The following is a 22,119-nucleotide window of genomic DNA, read 5'->3' on the forward strand; positions in this document are numbered from 1 at the left end:
TTTCAAAGTTGACTTTTCAGAAGTAAAATGCCAGCCTTTCTTCTGGGGTATTTGGGTAGATTAAAACCTCCTACTCTTCAGTTAGCCAAGTGCATTATCTGTCGGCACTACCAGGGACTTCTTCCAGAAGATATGTAGTCCTATCTTGTTGATTTTCACATTCATGATCTTGTGCCTTATACACACGAGGCCTCTATTAATTAAGTACACCAAAAAATGAACAAGCTTCACTTGGGGATGTTGCCATTTCTCAAATTTTCAGTGACTTGTGTATATATATACTTTTCTAAAACAGAACAAACTTTTAAGATGTGTTTCTTGAGTGTTTTGTTTTTCTAAACACTTCATTTTAGCTTTCATGATTTTTTAAGTTGTAAATCACTTTCCAGTAAATGGTGCTGGAAAAATTGGATCTGCAAAAGAAAGAAACAGGACCCATATCTCACACCATATACAAAAGCAGACACAAAATGGATTAAAAACCTAAGTATACAGAACCCCATATGGGAGGTTGGTGTTTACTGGGATACTGTCATTGTTTTGAGGAGATGAGCTGTGCATTAGATAGAGTATATTTTTCTTTGTATATGTTGTATTCCACAAAATAGAAGGAAATTAATGAATAAACTTAAAATTTTAAAAAAGGGAGTGAGCAAGTGAGAGAGACAGCTTTAACAATCCTCCAGATTCCTTACCCATCGGACCTTCTAGAAGGAGGAAAAGTAAAATCAAACCGACTTCAAATCTTTTGTGACACACATCCTGCTTTCAAATAATCAAAACAAAAAAGTTATCATTCAAATCACTGTGACTTAGTCATGTCCCACAGTACCAGTAAAGAGAGGCTGGTCAATGGTTGTCTGGTCCATACTTGCATTTATGCAATAAAGGACTAAAAATCCCCGGGTGCACTAACCCAGCTGAGACCAGAAATGAACGCATCTTTTCTCCCATCCTTCTTTTCATCTGTTTCTATATCTTTGCCACATATAAGTCAAGCTGGAGATCGGATAATTAAAATATGCTTCCATGTGTGTCTAAGAGGACATGTCCTTTTCAGCTGCTTGCTTGCCCTGTCCATGAGAATTCTAGGGGAGAAGACTGCAAAAGACAGCACTGGGGAGGAGGCACCACGGTGACCAGGTGCAACTGTAGAAGCAAAAGCGTCCATTTTATGTCCCACAAATGCAAAGCCCAAGTAAGTTCCAAAATATGCGGTTTCTTCTGGAGTGACCTTCCCAGAAATGTTCTGGGAAAAACATTTGGTCTTACTTAAACCCTAGGTTGAACCCCATAATAAAAGTTAAGTTTTCTCATTAGGCTCATGGGCATGAGTGGAGTTTCTTCTAGTTCAGTGACCCTCGGCAGGAGAACAATACTGCAGCTGCCAAGCAAAACATAGGAGCTATGCTCCTCCCACTCAACCACGAACAGGCTGGCAGGGCTGCGCACTAGTTCAACCGGACAGCTTTATCGTGCAGCAGTGGCCTGCTTCTTGGGAGTGAGACTGTGGTCAAGAACACATAATATTTTCTTTTTGAACATCTTACCTCTTTGATCAGAGAGCCAAGATACAGGGCAGTGAGGGGAGTCTGCTCAGCTGGCTTCACAACCACGGTGTTCCCACAGCAGAGGGCGGGCGCCAGCTTCCATATCAGCATCAACAGGGGGAAGTTCCACTGCAACAGAAAGCATTGAAGCCTTGGTGGTCTGGATCTGCCCCACGCAGTCACAGGCACTCAATGCTCACACTAACCCTGTGGAGGGTGCTTTCATGGTCTTGGTCTGGAGTACACTCTAAAGAGCGTACAATAATTAGAACGGTCTCATCGCTGCTTAGCACTTCCTAAACGACATTCTAAATCCTAAAACTCTAAACTCGCTGCCATCAAGTCAGCACCCACTTACAGTGACCCTTTCAGTTGGGTAGGGAGAACTGCCCCTGTGAATTTATGAGATTGTAGCTCTTTAGGGGACTAGGAAGCCCTTTCTCCCAAAAAGCGGCTGGTGGTTTCGAACTGCTGACCTTGCAGATCACAGCCCAAGGGGAGATATTAAAGAGTGTCTTTGCAAAGAGGATTCTGCAGCACGCACACTACCTTCCCTCTTGGAGGTTTATAATACTAACAGTATCACAATACTAAAGGCTCTGAACAGTCTTGCAGGAATTAATTAAACTTAGATGTCACGGGGTCATTTTCACTCCTGATGAAATACATACTGAGACCCAGTGAATGGTGTTTGGTGAAATGCACTTCAGAAATGCCTATCTTATCCTTCAATTTTAGAAGCAAGGATTCTGAAGTCATCATGGCATTAAGTAGTACTAGTCTTGACACTTCCCCAGTGTTCACTATATGGCATTTACTATTCTAAGATGCTAAAAAATATTAATCCCCTTTACCCCTACAAGCCTTTAGGGGGTAGTAACATTACCATGCTCACTTACAGATGAGGGAACTAAGCTATAGAAAGATGAGGTCATGTGCTCATGGTCACAAGGTGGCATGCAGGTAGTCAAGCCAGGACTCAAGCTAGTAGACTTTGATGGGCCAGAATGAAGCACAGAATATCGTAGAGTAAGAGTTTGCTGGATTCTAATTTTTCCTCATCCTCTCCAAAGGAATCGGTCTTCTTATGCTCAAGGAGGCCAAACAGAGATGCTAATCCATAAACTCACCCCAACAGGCCAACTGGACATGGCCTCCTTATGGGACAGTTGGTAGCCCCTCACTTGGATGTCTCCTTCGCCAATCAACCTTGCTTACAATTCCCAGCCCAAGACAACAAAGATGAGAACCCTGTTCACAACAGCCTGTATGCGCTCTTAGATGTAACCAGTAATTGATCAGTTGCTAGAAATATGCTCCATAGGGTTTTCAGTGGTTGATTTTTTGGGTGTAGGCGGGGGGTGGGGAGATTTCCAGACCTTCTGTCTGAGATCTCTGGGTGGATTACAACCTCCAACCTTCCCGTTAGCACCTAGCAAACCTAACTATCTGAACCACCGAGGGTTTCACTGTTATAAAGTATCAGTAATTCTGTTACGGTTTCCTACTAGGGCTTGAAGGAGTTTGGTGGTGTAGTGGGTTAGGTATTGGTTGGGCTGATAAGCCACAGTTCAAACCCACCAGCTACTCCTCAGGAGAAATATGAGGCTCTCTACTCCTTAAAGATTTATATTCTCAGAAACCTTTTAAGTTCAATCACCTGGATGGTATTAGGTCTTTTCTTTCTCCCAACTCCTTAGCTCATGAATATCATCGTCTCCTATCCTACGAGTTAACACAAAACTTTCCCTTGGCCTTAAACTCTTCTAGAAATTCCCTTCCCTCTTTCTCACCTTAACTTCTTAGAAGACTGATGATACCCACCTGTCTCAGGGCCCCTGAATCTCCCTTAGAAGTGCTCTCACTGAGCGAGTAAGACTTCTTCAGTCCTTCTTTTATTTACTTTCTGTCTTAGATTGGACCCCATGGACTACAGTCTTTTGCTAGCAATAAATTCTATCTACTGGGATGCTGCTGATGCTTGATGGTTTTTTTGTTCCTCTCTTTCTCTCCCTACAATGTAGGGCTTACATAATCTACATCCTTCCATGAGCAATCCCACCAACTCAACTGCCTCACCCACCTAGTAGACAGCCCTGGGCTGGTCATTGTCAATGTGTAGCTCCAGACTTACCCTCTCTCTCACAAGTCCTAGACCCAAATGTTGAATGGAATTCTATTATAGCTTAAAGTATACCCACTGCTAAAAAAAAAAAAAATTTTTTTTAAATGCTGACCTGCTAGCACCCCATAGTGGTAAATGTGACCTTGTTTGGAAACAGGGTTTTTATTTTGTGATCAGTTAAATAACAAGATGTAGTCTTGATCCATTCTTTGTGGTGGCTTATAAGAGGGGCTAATAGACATGGAGACAGATGCCATGTGGCGATACATTTATAAGTTAAGATCATCTGCTTGGTGATTCCACTGGTCCCTCAACCTTACCAACCCAGCATTATTTTCACCTTCCTTGTTACCCTGCCCTGGTCTGTCTCCTCATTTCACGAATCTGCAATGCACCCATCCAATTGCAATCAGGATTAGCTCTGCCCCCCACCCCCAGTCCCCACCCCGCATCACCTGATTAGCCACTGAACCCTTAAAAATCTACCAAGTAAGAAGTCTTCAAACCCATACCCCTGCTTGTCCCTAATCGGTTTCTGGCTTATTCTCTCTCCTAGTGTGGATTCCACCTTAACCTCCTAACTGACCTGCAAGCTGCCTAGGGACAAATGTGGCCTCTTTCCTTTCAGTTAACCTCAGACCGCTAACACCATGCCTGGCACATGGGGTGCTCACACACAACTGTGGAAGGCCACAGTCTTCATCCCCCACAGAGCTCTTTTCCAGTCCATTCTTCCTGTAGCCAGCTTACCGGCCTCTGCCCCAAGCTCACAGCAGCATCTCGGCCTTCTCTCTGCATGGCTTCCCCTACCAAGAGGGCAAAGTTCCAGCCCTCCGCGGCCCTGGTCACACCCCGTGGCACAGGCCGTCCCATTATTTTTCTATCCTACTCACATTATCTGCCATCCCTTCCCACTCACTCAGACACATGTACTCATTCCTCAGACCACTCCTGCTGCCCGACAAACCGTGTTTCCTGTGGAGCATGTCTTTATTATCCACCAAGGCCCAGTGAAGAGACCAGCTCTCTAAGGTCACTAGCCGTCCTGACCCCTTCAGATGGGTTCAGACAAGGGCCTTATTCTCAGGGGTCCAGGGTTCTGCTAAACGACATCAGGAATGATTTTAGGATTGAATTGGGGCACTCACTTCCTCCCCAATTCCCATTCTGTTGTACTTCCAGAACTGGCCCCTTACGAGCAGGCCAAAGTCAAAGTCAGCTGCGTCCTTCAAGTGCCAAGCTTCATGCCACAAAGAAACTGGTCACTAATTCTGGGACAGTGGAATTAAATGCAGAAAGTGGTTCCCAGCTCCACAGGAGAGGGGAACAGATCATTTGGAATTAGTTCAGGAAAGTTGCCATACTCACAGGAGTGATGGCTCCGCACACACCGATGGGTTCATGCCTGGTGAAACACACAACGTTGTCATCTGCAAGGAAGGTTCAACAGGGAGAACAGCACACTCAAATTAGCCTAGGTGACGAACTGCAGTAAACCACAGTACAGTAAACTGTAGTAAAAGAACAAGAAAGAAACCGAGAGGCCCATAAGGGTGTCAATGCTATGTCCAGTCCATGACACAAAGAAGTCATTTTAACTCAAATGCAAGACTAAAACTGCTTCGGGAGAAGAAACCAGGCCAGTGCATGTCTATATAGGGTGGGGAAGGATGCCCCAGAATGAAGGGGAAGGCAGAGTCCCAAAGAGTGATCCAGTGAGGCTGAGTCCTACCTACTGTGGCTTACCTGTAGGGATGGTCCTGCCCTGTATCTTGTCCGCCCACCCTGCAAAGTACCGGAGGGTTTTTATGCAGCCCTCCAGGTCGATGAAATAGGCGTGAAGGAAGGGCTTCCCAGTGTCCATCGTTTCTAGGGTCTGCAATAACAATAGGACAACCCACCCTCTCAGTCACCATTTTCCTTTTAGTTGCCACACTGTCAAAGGCAGGGATGGAGAGGAGAGAAAACATAGTCATTGAACACTGCTGTGTGGACCCCACAGTCCTGTGTAGCTCTTCAGAAAGCAAGACACGAAACTTAGAACTGAGGATGGTGAGTCTGCTCACTTACTTTGGACATACCAGAAGAAAAGACCAACCGCTACATCACGGCTGGTAAAGTAGAGGGTCAGCCAAAAAAAAAAAAGAGAAGGTTATTTCATAAGATGCATGGATAAAATAGCCACAACAATGGGCTTCAATATACAGATGATCAGAAAGACGGGGAAGAACCAGGAAACTGTTTGTTCTGTTACATCTATGGGAGCTGACTCAATGGCAACTAACCAGGAACCATCAATAAGTTCTCCCCCAGATTACCAAAGATGGTTTGGATCTCAAAACACCCAAAGCTGGGCAACCAGCAGGGTACAGGCACCTAGGACCGGTTTCCTGGGAACCACTTAGATGCAGGCCTGATTAGAAGCTATCTAGAAATAAAACCCTATAGCATTTGATTTTCCATTGGGAGAATTCACTCAGCTAGGTGCCCTGATGCCATTGTCACTTGTGCTTTCCCAGGAATACCCGAGGCTTACTTGGCTGTGGGGTGGCTAAAATGAGGGCTTCTCAGAACCATCACCTCATCACAGTGACAGAGAAGGGTAAGAGCTCCCTCTTCTCCACTGGGCTGCCATGGAAAATGTGACAGAGCCTAGAGGGGCTACCCTGCCAGCACTGGGATCTACCCCTGACCACTACAAAGGCTGGACATACTATCAGGACTGAATCAAGTTTCTCTGTTATGAGAAGAGATAATTACCCAGGGAACTCAATGGCAGGATTCTTTTCCATGTCCAGCTCAGCTTTAAGGGAATGCCTTTCTTTGTCTTTGCAGCCCCAGGGCACCCAGCACTGAACCTGCCAGTCACCCCTTGTAGCAGGAAGAGGCTGTCCTGGTACATAGCCCGGGGCTGGATTCTTGCAGCAGCATCAATGGAATGGGTGGATGGCTTACACAGAGGAAAGGCCACTACGCAGGCAAAGTTTTAATTCACAGTGCACGCAGATCCATCTCAATTCATGCTTGCCCAGGCTCCATGCCGATCCCTATTTTAAAGTAGGGAACCCAAACCAATGGAGCCTGGTGACTTATCCACGGTTGCTCTGTGAGTCAGTGACATGGCTGGGCCTGAGACTGGACCTTCACCTTCTAACCAGCTTAGTTCCACCCTATGGGCAGCTATCACCCCAAATTTTCAACTGGGGAGGTCCCCCAATGCCAACAATAAGTGTTGGGTTTCTTTGAGTCTAAGTATTCTCTAAACATAAGACAGGAAGTGGTGATGGGCCATAGCTGAGCATACTTGGACCTTCTTCAATTTCCTCATCTGTAAATTGCGGAAAACAATAATAATGATTGAGGAGTCCCTGGGTAGTGCAAATGGCTAACATATTTAGCCGCTAGGTGAAAGGGTGTGAGTTTTTAATGCATCCAAAGTGCCTTGTAAGAAAAGCATAGCAATCCACTTCAGAAAAATCAGTTGTTGGAAACGTGGAGAAGAGTTCCACTCTGACTCAAAGGACCTCAGTGAGTTTAAAACGACTCAATAGGGATTGGCCAAATGAGTTCATGTTCTTAAAGAAATAATGACAGTGCCTGCCCACCATAAGTTCTATGAAACCGTTAAAAGTTAAAATAATAGTTATGCTAATTATTATCATGTTCCCTTTAGGCACCTTGTACATACTTGGCAGTCCTCATATGGGGACACCAAGCAAGAGGGCTATGAGCTGCTGAAGATGAAAGGCTGACCTGAGTCCATGATGCATGCCACCCTCTGGGGTGCCACTTGGGGCCAGGTCAGTCCAATTTGACATCCGGGACACTGTGTTTTGGACTCCTGCTGATTTCCAGTCCAAGTTTGAACTTTCATTTTCTCAAGAGAAACCTAACAACTGCAAATAAGTCAATAACTTATCCCAGACTGAGCCACTTCAGGTGCTGTCTGTGTATCTGTTTACAAACCCCAAAGTTGCTTTCTGCCCCCTTTATGGATGGAACAAGGGAGCTGAGGGCAGAGGGCTAGAAGGCAGCTCGGTGGGTAAGTCCAGGACATGGAGCCAAGTGCTGTCCCCAATCCTAGTTCAGCACCTGTCACTGCGCAAGCAATCTTCTCTGAGCTTCAGTTCTCTTATGCGTGAAGCGGGATAATAAAAACTATAGGCAAGTGTCTACATCAGGTCTGACACATGTAAGCACTGGTTATGTTTTATCATCAACTTGGGCATGTTTGCTTACTGGAGTGACAACATGAATTTGCCAGATTAGATTTATGGAATATGTTAAAGCAAAACTTGTGACATGAGAGATTTAGAAAGGTAATTCTTCTTTAAAAAATGCAGGAATATATGAGGCTGAACCTGGAAAACCAGGTGTCAGCTACTATTTGGAGCAGTCACTTCTGTAAATGCCACCATGGCTCAACCAAAATTAAATCACAGCCAGTCCTACTTTATTTCCTTTGACATTTTAGGGAGAGAAAAAAAGTTATTTACCGTAGGCCTGAGATTCTAAAAAATGAGGGGGATTTGTGGAAACCTGACCACTGCATGCACATGTGTAAGATGCAAGCCTCCGAACAGGGTTCATGTCAGAGGGGACACAGTGAGGACCCTGTTTGGGAGAACCCGAATGATAACCTAAGTGCCCAGGTCTGCGGCCAGGTGCCTCGGCAAGCGGGGGAGTCCACTGATCTCTCCATGTTTGTTTCCAAGCACTGGACATGGAATAAGGCCCAGTTTTGTGGGAAACACTGGCCCAGCATGAGAACATGACCAAACAGGTGCTTTCCTGTGTGAAAATGCAGGAAACTCTATTGAGGTGGGGAATGAGGTGCACTGCCCTAAGATGTGATCCAGGCTTTCAAAACCATAGTTCCCAGCATTCTCTTGTCCCTTTCATGTATGACAGAGAGCCGGGTCTGACTTCAGAGATTCTGGAGTCCTGCATTTTTCCAGTGCCCACTTTCAAAGCACAGTGGAAGGAAGGTGGCTCAGGCACTGTTTCCCAAGGTGATCCTGACACCGAGGCCAGGGTGGGGAGGGTGCCCAGGGCATATCCTCTCCCGTCTGTTATTAGTCCACATGGACATTGCAGGCAGATGAGCTCATGCTGGGAGAACACAGAAATGTTTTCGAAAGAGCCAGTTTGACAGCTTGAGAACTGGGACTGGCGTTCATTGCAGGGAGAAGCCAGGGCTTCCCCGAGAGGAGCACTCACTCTACAGGGCTGCTCTTCTCACCTGGCCTGGGGGGAGTTTTCCACGCAGGGTTGGCAAAGTGGGAAGAAAGCATTGTTTGGGTTTCTGAGCGGATGCCCTGCAAAGCAATGGCACCCAAGAGCAGAGCTCCTCAACTCTCACTCCCAAAGAAACAAGCTCCTGGAGCAAAAGCCACGTCCGTTGCCTTGTTGGGGCCTTTAATGGTGTGCTCACTGAACTGCTCATCCTCAAGATTGAATCTAGAAAAGAAAGAACTAGGTTTCCACACACTGGAGGCCACACAGGAGATTTCCTCTCTAAGAATTGGGTCTGAAGGTTAGAAAAAAGTGTTAAGCAGGACTCTGAGCCATAACAGAGCTAGATAGGCAGGTTTCAAAGGCCTGAGGTCACCTCTGGTCACCCACTTCAAGAGGAAGGAAAGTCTGAGAATCCTTTTAAATTACACATTTACAACTTATATGACCCAACCTCATGGGGTGATATAAAGTAATCTCCCTATCTTATAACTGAGGAATTAAGGTATCTGGAAATTACTGGTCAGGATGATATGTAGGCAGAATTAGAACTTAAGATAGCATTATTATTACTATTATTATTAACAATAGCCATCACCAATTTAGAACTTATTATATGCTTATTAAATCTCCTAAGAACTTGAAATGTATTACTCTCACAACACTTAGATACCTCTATTAGTGATACTTTACATAGAGAGGTTAAGCAACTTGTGCAATGTCACAGAATAAGTAAGTGGCAGAGCTGGGATTTGAACCCAGGTCTTTCACATTTTGAGGTTTCCTAAACCAGGATATCCTACTCTTACTACTCCTCCATCCACACTTACCAGTACCCAGTTCAGGAGGGAAACAGGGGATTGTCTTAGCTGACATTTGGACAACTGGCTCTGGTTAAGTGGTGGCATTTATCTTACTAGGTGGTAGTCTCAAATTGCCGACCCTCTGGTTAGCAACCCAATGCATAGCCTATGACACCCCCAGAGCTCCTCCACTTGGGAGAATACAATGAGCACATTAAGCCCGTGGTTTCCTGAATAGGATAACTTATAATGGGGTTAGATTTAAGTTTAAAAGGGAGTTCCTATAAAGACGAATGTTAAGTACACAAATGTACTGGTAGTACCAAGATATGGCCAGAGGGCTACGCCCACAAAAGACCAAATAAATCCACTGCCATACAAAACCAGCACTTCCACCAAGTTCCCTTCCCAGCCCTCAGAGACAGCTGACCTGTCATTGTGCGGGATAGGGTGAGGTGAGGGAGGGTGAGGTGGGGAGGGGCATGTGCACTCACGGCCAGAAGAGTACGGTCCCTCTCCACAAGGTCAGCCAGCTGATGCAGCAGCCTGCCCCGGCTGAGGGCATCCATCCGGCGCCATGGTGAGCCTCGTTGGAAAGCAGCTTGAGCAGCCTCCACTGCCTTGTCCACGTCAGGCTGTGGAGCCAGAGAGTGGGTGTCACCTTTGTTGGCACTACTGTTTGGAAAGGCTGTGCGGTAAGGCACAAAAGACACAGAGTTGTGCTTTCACCAGGCAACAAGGAGGCCAAGTAGGTCTGTGGAGAGTGCAGCCATTTGTTAATTTCTACAGTCCTAAGAAATACCATTATTTTTTCTTGATTAGGAACCAAGCTGCCAACTAGTCCTAGAGAACTGCTCCATAGGTTTCCAAGATGTAACTCTTAACCAATAGCACTACAAGGGCTCCTTCTGATTAGGAAAGCTTTTCAAATAATGTAAAATGCCTTTCTTATATAACTTCATATGAGAGGCCTTCAAAAAGTTCATGGAAGAATGGAATTAAGAGATGATGAAATATTTCTACACAATTTTAAAACCCCTTTGTAAAATATAAGCAATACACAAAAATATGCATGATACCATTATAAAGAACATTATACATATTACAATAAGTATGCTATTGTTTCTTGTGCTACAGAGTCAATTCTAGCTCACAGTGACCCTACAGAAGAGAGTAACTGCCACATGGGGTCCTTAGGGTATAATCTTGACAGGAGTACCTGGCCAGGTCTTTTCTTCCTACAGAGTGGCTCATGGGTTTGAACTACCAACCTGTCAGTTAGCAGCCAAGCCAGCACTTAAACCACTGCTTCATCAGGGCTCCTTATAATAGGTATATTATGTATACTATTAGTTTATATTTTAATAGATATTTTAATATAGTATGTTTCATATTATATAATATTGCCTTCAATAGGTAGTTCTCAATTTATGATGTATTCTAGTTAGGATGGATGACACATATGAGCACTTACAACTGTCCTTTACATTTTCATTTTTTACATATCATTAGTAATACATACATACACACATACACACACTACATACAACATACATGTAATTTGCTGATGTCACCACATCTGTAAGTTTATATGTAATATCTCAAATCCCCAACTGTGAATAAATTTCAAATTTTTAAAGATACTAAATATAAAAAGGAAAATCATGGGGTGGTGGTGGTATTCAACTTATATCAGAACAAACTTATAGAGGTGTAGAAAGGGAAACCTGCCATAAGTCAGGGACTACTTTTTAAGTATACTATAATACTTTAAAATACTTATTAAAATAATATAAAATCTCTTAAGTATTTTGCTTGATGACCCACATAAAAAAGTTTTTCACTTATTAGACTTGAACACAGCTCACAAATTAAATGGAAAATATGAAAGGACTTCAAAAAGCTCATGGAAAAATGAAAAGATAATTGAATGAAAAAAAAAAAGATAAAGTTTTTCCATAAACTTCTTGAACACCATCATGTCTAGCTTTACTTTTTATTCTTGCTGAGAACTGTGTCTGTATAGAAAGATTAGAGAAATAGGCTTTCTCTAGATATAAGAACTGGATGGGCGGGAAAAGTTGGCAGATAAGTGCATGTTGTATTGCTTATGCCTTTCCACTTCAGCCTCAGCTCACTCATGGGGGTCAACTGATGCTTGTTTGAATAGAAGCCTTTAAGACCTCAGAAGTTATTCTTTTTGATAGCTGGGCACCATATACTTTCTTCACCACACTTTGCTGTAGCACCATATCTTCAGTGATCTCTTCATGAGGGTAAGCATCAAGTAGGGCCATGCCATGAGAACTAATTGTTCTTGGATTGGGGCTGGAATTAAATGGGAGTCCAAAATTCATTCACTTGTTTATGGATTGTGTCTATCTCTGGTTTACTATAGAAACCTCATTATCATTCTGTGACAAAGAACATTATCAATCATCCCCTTGGCTATAAGGTAGTGGGGATATAAGGTAGTATAAAGTATGTATATACCCCAATATACATTGGGAATATATTGATTGTGTCAATGCAGCCAATGGCATTGAATTTAACATACTGTTGAGAAAAGGAAACCAAATAGTTATACACCAGCTCCAAACTACAATCCACGAATTAGTGCTTTGTACAAATTGAACTCTTAAATGATCGGGCTATATTTACAGTGACCATAGAGGTTTGTGATTGGGGAAAATTTCCAATAACATACATTTACAAGGGCAGAACCTTGCCTTCCATATTAATATGTCATAGTAAATCAAGCAGGGCATTAATATAGTAAATATATGATGGTTCTGGGCCACCTTTCATCAGCCACCCACAAAGCAAGGGATCCCAACCAAGGTCCAATGATGACCAATGCTACAGCCTTGGGGTGGCAGTCATCTGTTTCTTCTCACATCAGGGAGTTTCAGTCTTGAGTCCAAGGGCTGCGGGTAATTTTGAGGTAAAGTCCAGTTCATTCAGTGGGATTTCCACATTGAGTCCTTCTGGTGTGCCCCAAAAGGACAGGGTCTAAGGTCACCGTAGTACATAGCACATGACATGAGTCATCAAAGGTTGGATAGAAAGTAGGCCAGATTAGCCAAGGCTATAAATCTTTACAGGAATGGACAGCCTCATCTTTCTTCTGCAGTCCAATGCCTAACCCACTGCACAACCAGACTGAGAATATTTCCTAAGAACTTTTTCAAGTAACCTCACTCATGTTGCTTTTAATTTTGTTTGGTTGATGATGGACCTGAGCTTATCTCCCAGGCCTTCTATGTGTCTCTCCCACTGATAATGGACAGTCAGGATTGACACCCCCAAGACCTCATTCCAATTTTTTTTTCCTTTTCACAATTATTAGAGACATGACCAAACTCAATAATTTATAACTAATAATTAATAAAAATTAAAATGGCTAAGGAATTTTTCCAACCCCTGCCCCAGTTCTCCAAAGCTTTCAGGGGGTTAGCAAAAACGTTGAGGCTTTGAACTCTTTGTCTGGGCTGTGGCGTTAAGGCCAGGTTTTCCAGAACCTCTCCAGCTATAGTGGACGGAGGACCTCTTTCTGTGTACTCAGAGCAGCCAACTCAACCAAGAGAAAAGAGGAGCATGGGGACTGGGTTCATTCTCCTCCCCAACACCTAGGAAGCCCCATGCACTTCAAGATCTCCCAGTCAGCATCATACTGCCCAACTCCACCCCATCTGCTCCTATCCCCTCATATCTCTGTAAATAGAGTTTAGCACATAAATGGAGGTGCTGTACATAAGAAGTTCACTGCACAAGGAACCCTGGTAACACTACCACAGGTGGGATAAAATTCAGGCCTATTTTACATTTATCATTCACCCTATCCATGTTAAACATTAGCAGTACATTCACCAAGAATGCCAAAGGAACACGAGAGGAGTTGTGTACCCTTAGAAAAGCTTCACCTTTAAGCTGCCTTACAACAATAGTAATATGCAAATTATACTTTATGATCTTGAAATATATAAAAGACACACCCACAAGTCCTTTAGCTTCTATGTTATAGTGTATGCTCTATAATGTGAAATAGAGTTACTTTACATAAACATGTTATGTTTCAGGTAGAAAAGAAATTTGGCAGTTATATGATGCTATCACTCACATCACCTGGTCAATAAATATTTTCTCCTTCTTCAAGTCTATTTTTTAAGGGTCTGTTAGAATACTGCATTTTATAAAACACACCAGCAGGAAATGCTTTCTGGAAATATTCTTTAATGCCTCCAGGTTCAAATAATTGATAAAAACTTTTCTTTGAGCCATGTGGCATGGATAGCTGAGGTCAAACTCATAGATGAAGAGCCATCTATCATAGGAGAGGGGCTGAGGTTTGCAGCAGGACATTTTAATTGATCCCAGTTTGGATCCTGTGTGGGTTGAGTGCAACTAGCTCAAACCCCAACCCACCATGTGTGCCAGTTCTACCTTATAGCTGAGCCAAATCGTTTCCTTATCCTTTACTTATCCATAATTGAATTACTTAGAAAAAATAAAAAGCACCCACCTTATCTCCTTCTTCCACTTCACATATTTTCTCTACATTTGAAGGGTTATATGTGGCAAACTTCTTTCCACTTTTGGATTCGTGCCATTCATTGTTGATAAATATCTAACCAGAAAGGAAGGTTGCAATGCATTAGGTTTAAATCAAAATCATATTATTTTAACATGTGAAGAACCTTAGGTAATGTGTTATCTGACCCTACCCCACTTCCTCCTCACTATCTCCCAACACTGAGAATAAGATGACTAAGCAGGAGAGACCTTAGAATTTGAATCCATGTCTCCTGAAACAAATTAAAATTTTCAGAGAATTCACTTTTACCATAATAAAATTCACCTAATTAAGACTTTATTCCTAAAAATTTCCATTTCTTTAAAAAAAATAATAACATGGATTTGTAGAGACATAATTGAATTTGATAATGGTTATAAATTGAATTCCACATCCTTGTAGAGTTTTGGGGAGGAGGGCACATGAACCCCTTTAATCATATATGGAGATGTATATACATGCAAACAATTTGCCTGCCCTGGAGGGGCATGCCCCATTGGCTGTTGTCTCACCTCACGTCCACTTCCACTGCCCCAAAGAGATTGCAGAAGAACTCACTTTTAAAAAGGTCTTCATTAATCTCCATCAAAACTCTCCCCACTTCTCTTTAAAATGTCTGTGCTTATACTGGGCTTATTTAAGCAAGGTAGAGCTCAGTTTTGAAAGACAAAGATAAATATCTGTGCTGCAAAATGTTCAGGTTATAATAAGGCATGTAGAAAACAACCACTTATATTTAGAACCAAGAGTTAATCAGAATAGTAGTCAGAACACAGCTAAGGATGAGAACATTAATAATAATAATTTTAAAAAGATGTCATACTTGGCCTTTTGGCTAAGATCAAGCATAGTAAAAAGATGTCATATCACAGGACTTCATAAAATCCACATGCTGCAATGTATGAAATGTATTTACTTTTACTTAATTCTAAAGTCTAATGGCATTAGAAGAATTACATGAGAAGAGAAATGAGTTTTGGGAAAAGAATTAGGAACAGAGGTGACAGACAATATATAAAATACATTCCAACACTATGGAGATTTCAGCGGCTAAGAAGATAGCCATGCTGCACCTTGGTCTCAAAGCCCATTCAGAAAGACACCAGTTATGGGAAGATAATTTAGAAAATTTTCCAACACCCTCCAAAGTTGGAGTTATCATAATCCTTTTGTCTTCATTCATCTCCATCAGAATTGCCTCCTATCTTTAAAATGTCTATGTGTATATTAGGTTTAATTAAGCAAAGTGGACTTCAGTTTTGAAAGACAAAAAAATATTGTGGCTGCAACATGGTCAGGTCATATTAAGAGATGGAGAAAAGAAAGTTCAGATCTTGAAACTATCCCCAGGAGTTACCTTTAAGCTAAGTAGCATTTTTGCCAGAGTAAAAATTCTCACCCTTGCTATTACATCAAATATATACACATATGGATGTATATATGTGTGGCTATGTAGATTGTAGAAAAATTCTACTCGTTTTAACTCATTTCCCTCAAATTTTTGGAGCCCCCGTGTGAATGTGAAAGTGTGTGTGTGTGTAACCAAAGGATCAATGACACTTTTAAAGCAATAGATGAGAAGGTTGAGAGCAAGGAGATTAAGTACAATAAATGTGAAGTAGAAGAGAAATAATGAATGTTGACACAATGTGAAAAATGTAACCAGTATCATTGATCATATATTTAAGAACTGGGACTAAGTAGATTTGTTCCCTATATATTGTCATGAAACATTACATGTAGAAAAGCAGCAGTACTTCCATCGAGTAAAATACTGCTCTTTGTAAATATAGAACGAGCTCATCAGATCCCATTTCTCTGTGCCTCTCTTTAAATTGTGTCATTGGAAGGATTCACTTCAATTCTGGTGACATGTGTTCAGTAGGAACACTTGACCCCCAACACTGTGAGATGAGAGCGGGGACCATTTCGTCGATTGTCTGGCTGGTTTTGTTCTTTGTAACTGTCGTCCTGGTATGGACTCTGCAGCGCATCAGGAAGGAAGCCCCATCTGGAAGCTGCTGGTGAGCCCCACCTTATTAAATCACCATAGAAATCTGTGCCCAATAGGCAGAACATAGAAGGTAGGGTCTGGCTAACTAAATGGGCAAAGTCACCTTCTCCCAGCTTGGGATTCAGAGCTGACCAGGTGGGATATGTCCACCTGACTCCTTAAAGCTCAGCACCTTCCATGCGAGGCCAGGCGCTGAGGGAAAGGCCAGGCTACAATTACAGGTTTATTCTTTCAGCTGAAACCAAATCCAAGCGTTCACTTTTGCCATCCAGCAAGTAATTACTCAGTACCAGCAAGAAGCAGTAAGTGGAAAAGAGGAGTTCAGTTAGCATGGGGAGGAGCGTGCAGCCAGCAAGAGGAAGATGAAATTTCGTGGGCTAGATAATAGGCTGTCAGTGAAAACTGCTGATTCTAGGTCCTTCCTGGTATCAGTTCCAAGGGGAAGGAAAGTGAGAAGGTGATAGAAGAGAATATAAATGAGGTGAATGGAAACCAGTGCAATTATCTGTTGCACTCCATTTCCAAGAATGTGCCTCTATAAAACACCTTATCTAGGTATTCCTTACATTGATTTTTAAATCTTTTCTAACTAGTAACTTTACAAAGAAACTCAGACTGCCTGACTCTTACTATATTTGCCTATTATAATGTTTCCAATTTAGGAGTTTTTAAATATATACTAAAACAGCAGTCCCATAAGTGGTTTCTGCTGTTGATTTTCTCTCTAAAACAAAACAAAAACACAAATTAGGAGGTAGGTGAGTGACTGTGGTCTTTCAACTCTACTATATATTTTTTAACCCTGAGCCAGCGTAAAAGGTCTGGTGAAGGATTGCCACCACCCCTCTGCCCCAATGTGCAAGTCTGTATGAAATAAGCCTTCTACAAGTACAAAACTAAAGTTATGCTGAGCTGTCGAGGGAATTCAAATTTTACAGAAGGGACAGAATGACATGGAACCAGGCTGGGCTGGAACACCAGAGCTGTCTGAGGAGGAAGTTAAGCGATGGCCATTATACAAGTCCATTCTGCTCCCAATGCAAGGCCAGGATACTCAGCTAAACGCAAAAGCAAGGATGCTTTCAGGGTATTTATAGAAATGTCTTAGGTAACTTTACTTTTCATAAGAGGAAGAAAAGTTGTTTCAAAGAATCAGAAAAACTCAAAGAGAATCTCTTCTATTAAAAGAAATTGTATAGGGAAAGGAAGAGGCTCCATAAAGGAAAAGAGGTTGCTACCTCTGAGAGACATGGATGCCCCTCCCCGCACCACACACACCCGAACCACAAGAGTACAGGGTGAAACTGTGAAGACCAATACAGGAGATCTAACCAAGTCCTCCTTCTGGAAGCAGTACCCCTCAGAAAGGGCTGGACCAAGGCCGGAGCATCTCTGGTGTGTCCTCCATCATGAGTCAATTTTGAAAAATAACACACTTATATACTTTGTTCCTCCTAGCTGCCTGCCATAGGTCTTCCGTCCCAAATCCTATCCCTCCCAAACATCCACAAAATGTTTCTTGTTGCCTTTTTCATTCTTTTAAACTCTAATCTTTAATATTTTTGTGATTTTATTAGGGGGTGGAGGAGACTAAAAGACAATAAATAACTTGCACAATTACTTTCTGGTCTCTGTGTAGTTTTCGTAATCTGAAGGGGTGTGTGTGTGTGTGGGAGGGGGGCATGCCAACAATAACCTTTCCTTGGGGTCTGCAAAAGGTGATGTTCTCACAATTCCTAGACACTGTATTGGAAGTTTTACTCTGAAGCTAATACTCCTAAAGGACCTACCAGCATTTACTGTAACTTGTCTCAGTTAATTACAGTTCCCGCTGAAAACACTTAATTTAAGCGTCATGTGATCAGAGGCAAGGCCGACATTGGGAATTAAGTGCCAAGAAACCAAAATCTGAAGGCCACACGTAGTGGGCCGACGATTCCTCCGCTTGATTAAAATTATCTGAGAGACATAATTGCTACTTTTGAAAGTAAAATTGACCGGAGAATTTTCTAAGTGCTGTGTCAGCTGGAGTTGAGAGAAAGGGAGATGGTATAAAACCAAATCGGCACACGTTTGGGGAGAGAGCCTCTTACAGCAGCTTTCGGCCATCGCTCTCTTCAAAGATCCCATGCCCAGGCGAAGGGGAAAACTGAACACTGAGCCCCCAAACTACTTGAGGTATTGAACCCCACTCTCTACAGGACTTAAAGCCGCTTACCCAGCTTTCCAGGAAGGAGCCTTACCACCTTCCTTTCTGTCCCAGGCAAGTGATGACCTTGCTCCCTGGCTGCTTCAGCCTCCTCCCCTTCCCCTCTCCTCTCCCAGTCGTGCCACCCGGCCCCTCCAGCAGCGTAAAGAAGCCAGGGCTGCAAGGTGAGATGGGCCTTAGTGCCCCGACCTTTCCAGCGGCAGGGCATGACGCCCAGTCTGAGAACTCTAAGACCTCGACAGCTGGGCAGTGTCCTCCGTCGGGGCACCTTCCCACTTCCCCTAGCTCTCCAGGTTACTTGGGTGGGTAGAGGCTAACCAGAAGGTGCCCGATGTGTCTCCGGAGTTCCCGAGGGCATGCGCCCTCAGTCTCCGCGCTACAGCTCCGATCCGACGGGTCCATCCTCTCTCCCAGCACTGCTCTTGGCATGGGTGGGGCCTGGGCAGCTACCCGCCGGGGTCTGCTAAGGGGCCACCGCGTGCCGGGCTGAGCACTTCCGCTCCGTCCCAAGCGGCGCAGCCCCGGAGTGTGGGCGCCGCGCGCTCGCCCGCTTCCACGACGGGTGCGTCGTCGCGCACCGCTTCCCCGGCGGGTGGCAGCGCCGGTCCTAGGAGCCGGTCCGCGCGCTGAGCGCGGACTCCCGTCTGGGGTGCTTGGCGAGGCTCCGCTCCGTGGGGACGCGTCCCGCCAAGTTCTCGGCGCCCCGCAAGCGCTCCCACCTCCTGACCCCCTCGGGGGTGGAGCCGCGGCGGCTGCCGGCTGGTGCCCTCACGCTCCCCAGCTCGAGACCCCGGCTCCCCACGCTGCACGGCCGACGCGGGGCAGAACGGGCCTCCCCGCGGGCCACGGGCGACCGCCTCACCTTGGTGAACTTGACCTCCAGGTTGCGGATGGGGCGCGGCAAGGCGGAAGTTTTCTTGTCTGGCTGCCCGTTCTCTACGGTCCCGTTGGTGGTGGCCATGACTCCGGGCGCTCCGAGTTTGTTGACGGTCCTGCGGCTCAGGCCTGGTGGGTGCGCCGCCGACTCGCCGGTGACAGCCACGCACGGCTTTAAGTAGCGGCCCCACGCCCCCCGGGCCGAGGGGGCGTCTCATTGGCTGAAGGACTCCGCGGCGGGGGGGCGGGCGCGAGAAGGGGGCCGGCCCTCATCTCACCCCACCCCGCCCGCCCGCAGCCCCCGCGGGATCCCGCCTACCCCGGCCGCGGCCCGGGCCACTGCTGAGGCCTCCTCCGTCCCCGCGACGCCCTGACCCGAAGGACGAGCTCCCTGCCGCGCTGCCCGGAAAGCTCTGGGCTTGGAGTGCGGCCGGGCCACGGAGGTGGGGTGCTCCATCAGGCAGATTTGTCCTCAGCACTTGCAAGTCCCTGCTCACCACAGCTCAGCGCACCCGCACGCTCCCTCCCCTGGGATCAAGGCTCCCGAGGGCGCCCCAAAGTCGCAGCCTCTGTGTCTCTTTCCAGACTGCCAGCGGACGGGACAGGCTCAGTGCAGCCACCCTTGGTCCAAGCTCAAGACCTTGGACAGTCGTGTCCTGAGGCCGACAGGCTCGGAATCGCTGCGCGCAGTGCTGGGAAGAAAGACAAGGTAAGCGTTTGACCCACCTTGGCTGCACGCCTTCCTTTCAGCCCTGACCCCTGAAATACAATTATTTTGATTTGAAAATGCATACATTCTGTCTCTGTTATAAAAAAGGGCATGTGTGTGTGTGTGCGCGCGCGTGTGCAGGCATTCCCCAAGTTATGAACACCCGACTTAGACCTGACTTACAGCACTGCAATGTCCAACTCACAGTGATCCTGTAAGACAGAGTAGAACTGTCCCATTGGGTTTTGGAGACTGTTGACCTTTACTGGAGCCACCAGTGGGTGAGGGGCTGAACGGCTGGGTTTGTGGTGAGCAGCCCAGCACAGAACTCACAAGGCCACTAGAGCTCCTTATCTAACTCATTGAAGCAAACGAACTGTTTCCGACTCATAGCAACACTTAGACTTAGAGACAACTGGTATGTGCCCTCTGCTGTTATGTCAGGTTGGCCTCACTCGGGAATGTTTGTACCAACCCAGACAAAAACCTTCATTTAGTGCACATGCAGCTAATAAATCATTGAAAAGCATGGAGTCTTTTCATGCACTAAAACAAACAACAGATTTAAAAAAAACCAACAAAACATTGCCATTGAGTCAATTCTGACTCAGAGTGAACCTACATAAAGTTTCTGAGTCTGTAAATCTCAACAGGAGCAAATTGCATCCTCTTTTTCTGGAATATTGGCTAGAATGTTTGAACTGTCAACCTTGTAGTTAGTACTCCTACGCACCATTGCCATCAGGACTAGGTCAAACTCTATATCCTGTTCTAATTTATGTATACATTTGAATTGGAGACATACTTAAGGAATCAAGTTCATTCATTTCTCAGGGACTATCACAGATCTTTGTAGCTAAGTTTTTAAGAGTTGAAACTCTTGCCCAGTGAGTTATTCATGGCTGTTCAGGGAAATACAGGCGTGATCAACTCTTTGTGTTTCGCCATTTAGGAAACATAGGCTCCACCAAGCCCAGGGATTTGCCCCTGGTCCTGAGACATGGAAGTCTGTTCATTTTTTGCAGGGCATTTCTCAGGACACTGGGACAATGATTGGGACTTGAACTCTGACAAAAATAATGGCTGAAACCAGTGGGAGGATTTAAATAATTTAGCAACTGGTTGGCTGCCCTAATGACTGTTCTAAGTATAAAACAAGATGTACTGTGAGGTAGTTAATTATTCCATACAGTTAATACTTAAAGAAGAACAATAAAAGAAGTATAGAAAACTAGATTGCTATAAGATTTAAAATATTAATGATAATATATTAAATAATACCTGACAAAACCCCATAAAAGTATTGAAGATATTACCATTTTCCTTCTTGATTGACATCCTCATTGGTATTTGCTTTTATCCAAGTACCATTGGCTGTGTGATTTATCCCCAACCATCTTTCACCGTAGGAGTAGGATCCCAATCTTTTAGAAGTAGGCCAATTAGACCATAGTTATTTCATTGTGCTCATTATGTTTGATACATTAGAAACAGGTGACTTCTCTTCTCTTTGAAAATCCCCTTCCCACTTCTGTTGAACCTACAGCAATGGTTCTGACAATATTTTTAGCTTTTTGAACACGTTCATAATTCACTCATAAGATCTTGTGGGAATTTGGGGGATAACACAAAGCTGACACAAATGACAGCATGTCACCCTCTGGTTGTTTGGCACTTTTTCTCTTTACAGTCTATATTTGTTTACTGAAGTAAGAAATGCAAGGGAATAAAAATGTAGTATTTCATCAAAAGTATAACAAATTTTATGAAATGAATAAATATTGCGAGCACAGTTTCAGCTAATGTTTTTATACCTAGAGATGGAATGAACATTAATAATAATGACACTTAGAATATACTTTCACAAGGATGAATGTTCAGGAAAAAAAAGGGAATGTGAATTTGTAATTTCCATAATGGGCGCCTGCCCAGCTATCCCTCTTAGAGAGAACCCTGATTACAAGTACCATTATAACAACCACTTCTCCAAACACAACAAAAAATTCACTATCTGTTCTGCTGAAC

The 22,119-nt window shown here is 44.2% G+C and overlaps 1 protein-coding gene across 1 annotated transcript in view; it reads right to left on the bottom strand.

Annotated features, from left to right (window-relative positions):
• The window catches only part of ALDH1A3 (aldehyde dehydrogenase 1 family member A3), a 42,917-nt gene extending 23,428 nt beyond the window's left edge, over positions 1-19,489 (bottom strand). Inside the window, exons 1-6 of the mRNA XM_004717459.2 lie at positions 19,372-19,489; positions 14,236-14,340; positions 10,208-10,348; positions 5,422-5,551; positions 5,044-5,105; positions 1,551-1,679 (exon numbers count right to left, since the gene is read on the bottom strand). Coding sequence (XP_004717516.1) covers positions 1,551-1,679; positions 5,044-5,105; positions 5,422-5,551; positions 10,208-10,348; positions 14,236-14,340; positions 19,372-19,470 — 666 coding nt within the window. The 5' untranslated portion in view covers positions 19,471-19,489. The remainder of the gene's footprint in view (positions 1-1,550; positions 1,680-5,043; positions 5,106-5,421; positions 5,552-10,207; positions 10,349-14,235; positions 14,341-19,371) is intronic.
• Between the last annotated feature and the right edge of the window lie 2,630 nt (positions 19,490-22,119).

This window comes from Echinops telfairi, unplaced genomic scaffold (genome assembly GCF_000313985.2).
Source record: "Echinops telfairi isolate 266 unplaced genomic scaffold, ASM31398v2 ScPeMD7_7;HRSCAF=31, whole genome shotgun sequence".
Taxonomy (NCBI): Eukaryota; Metazoa; Chordata; class Mammalia; order Afrosoricida; family Tenrecidae; genus Echinops; species Echinops telfairi.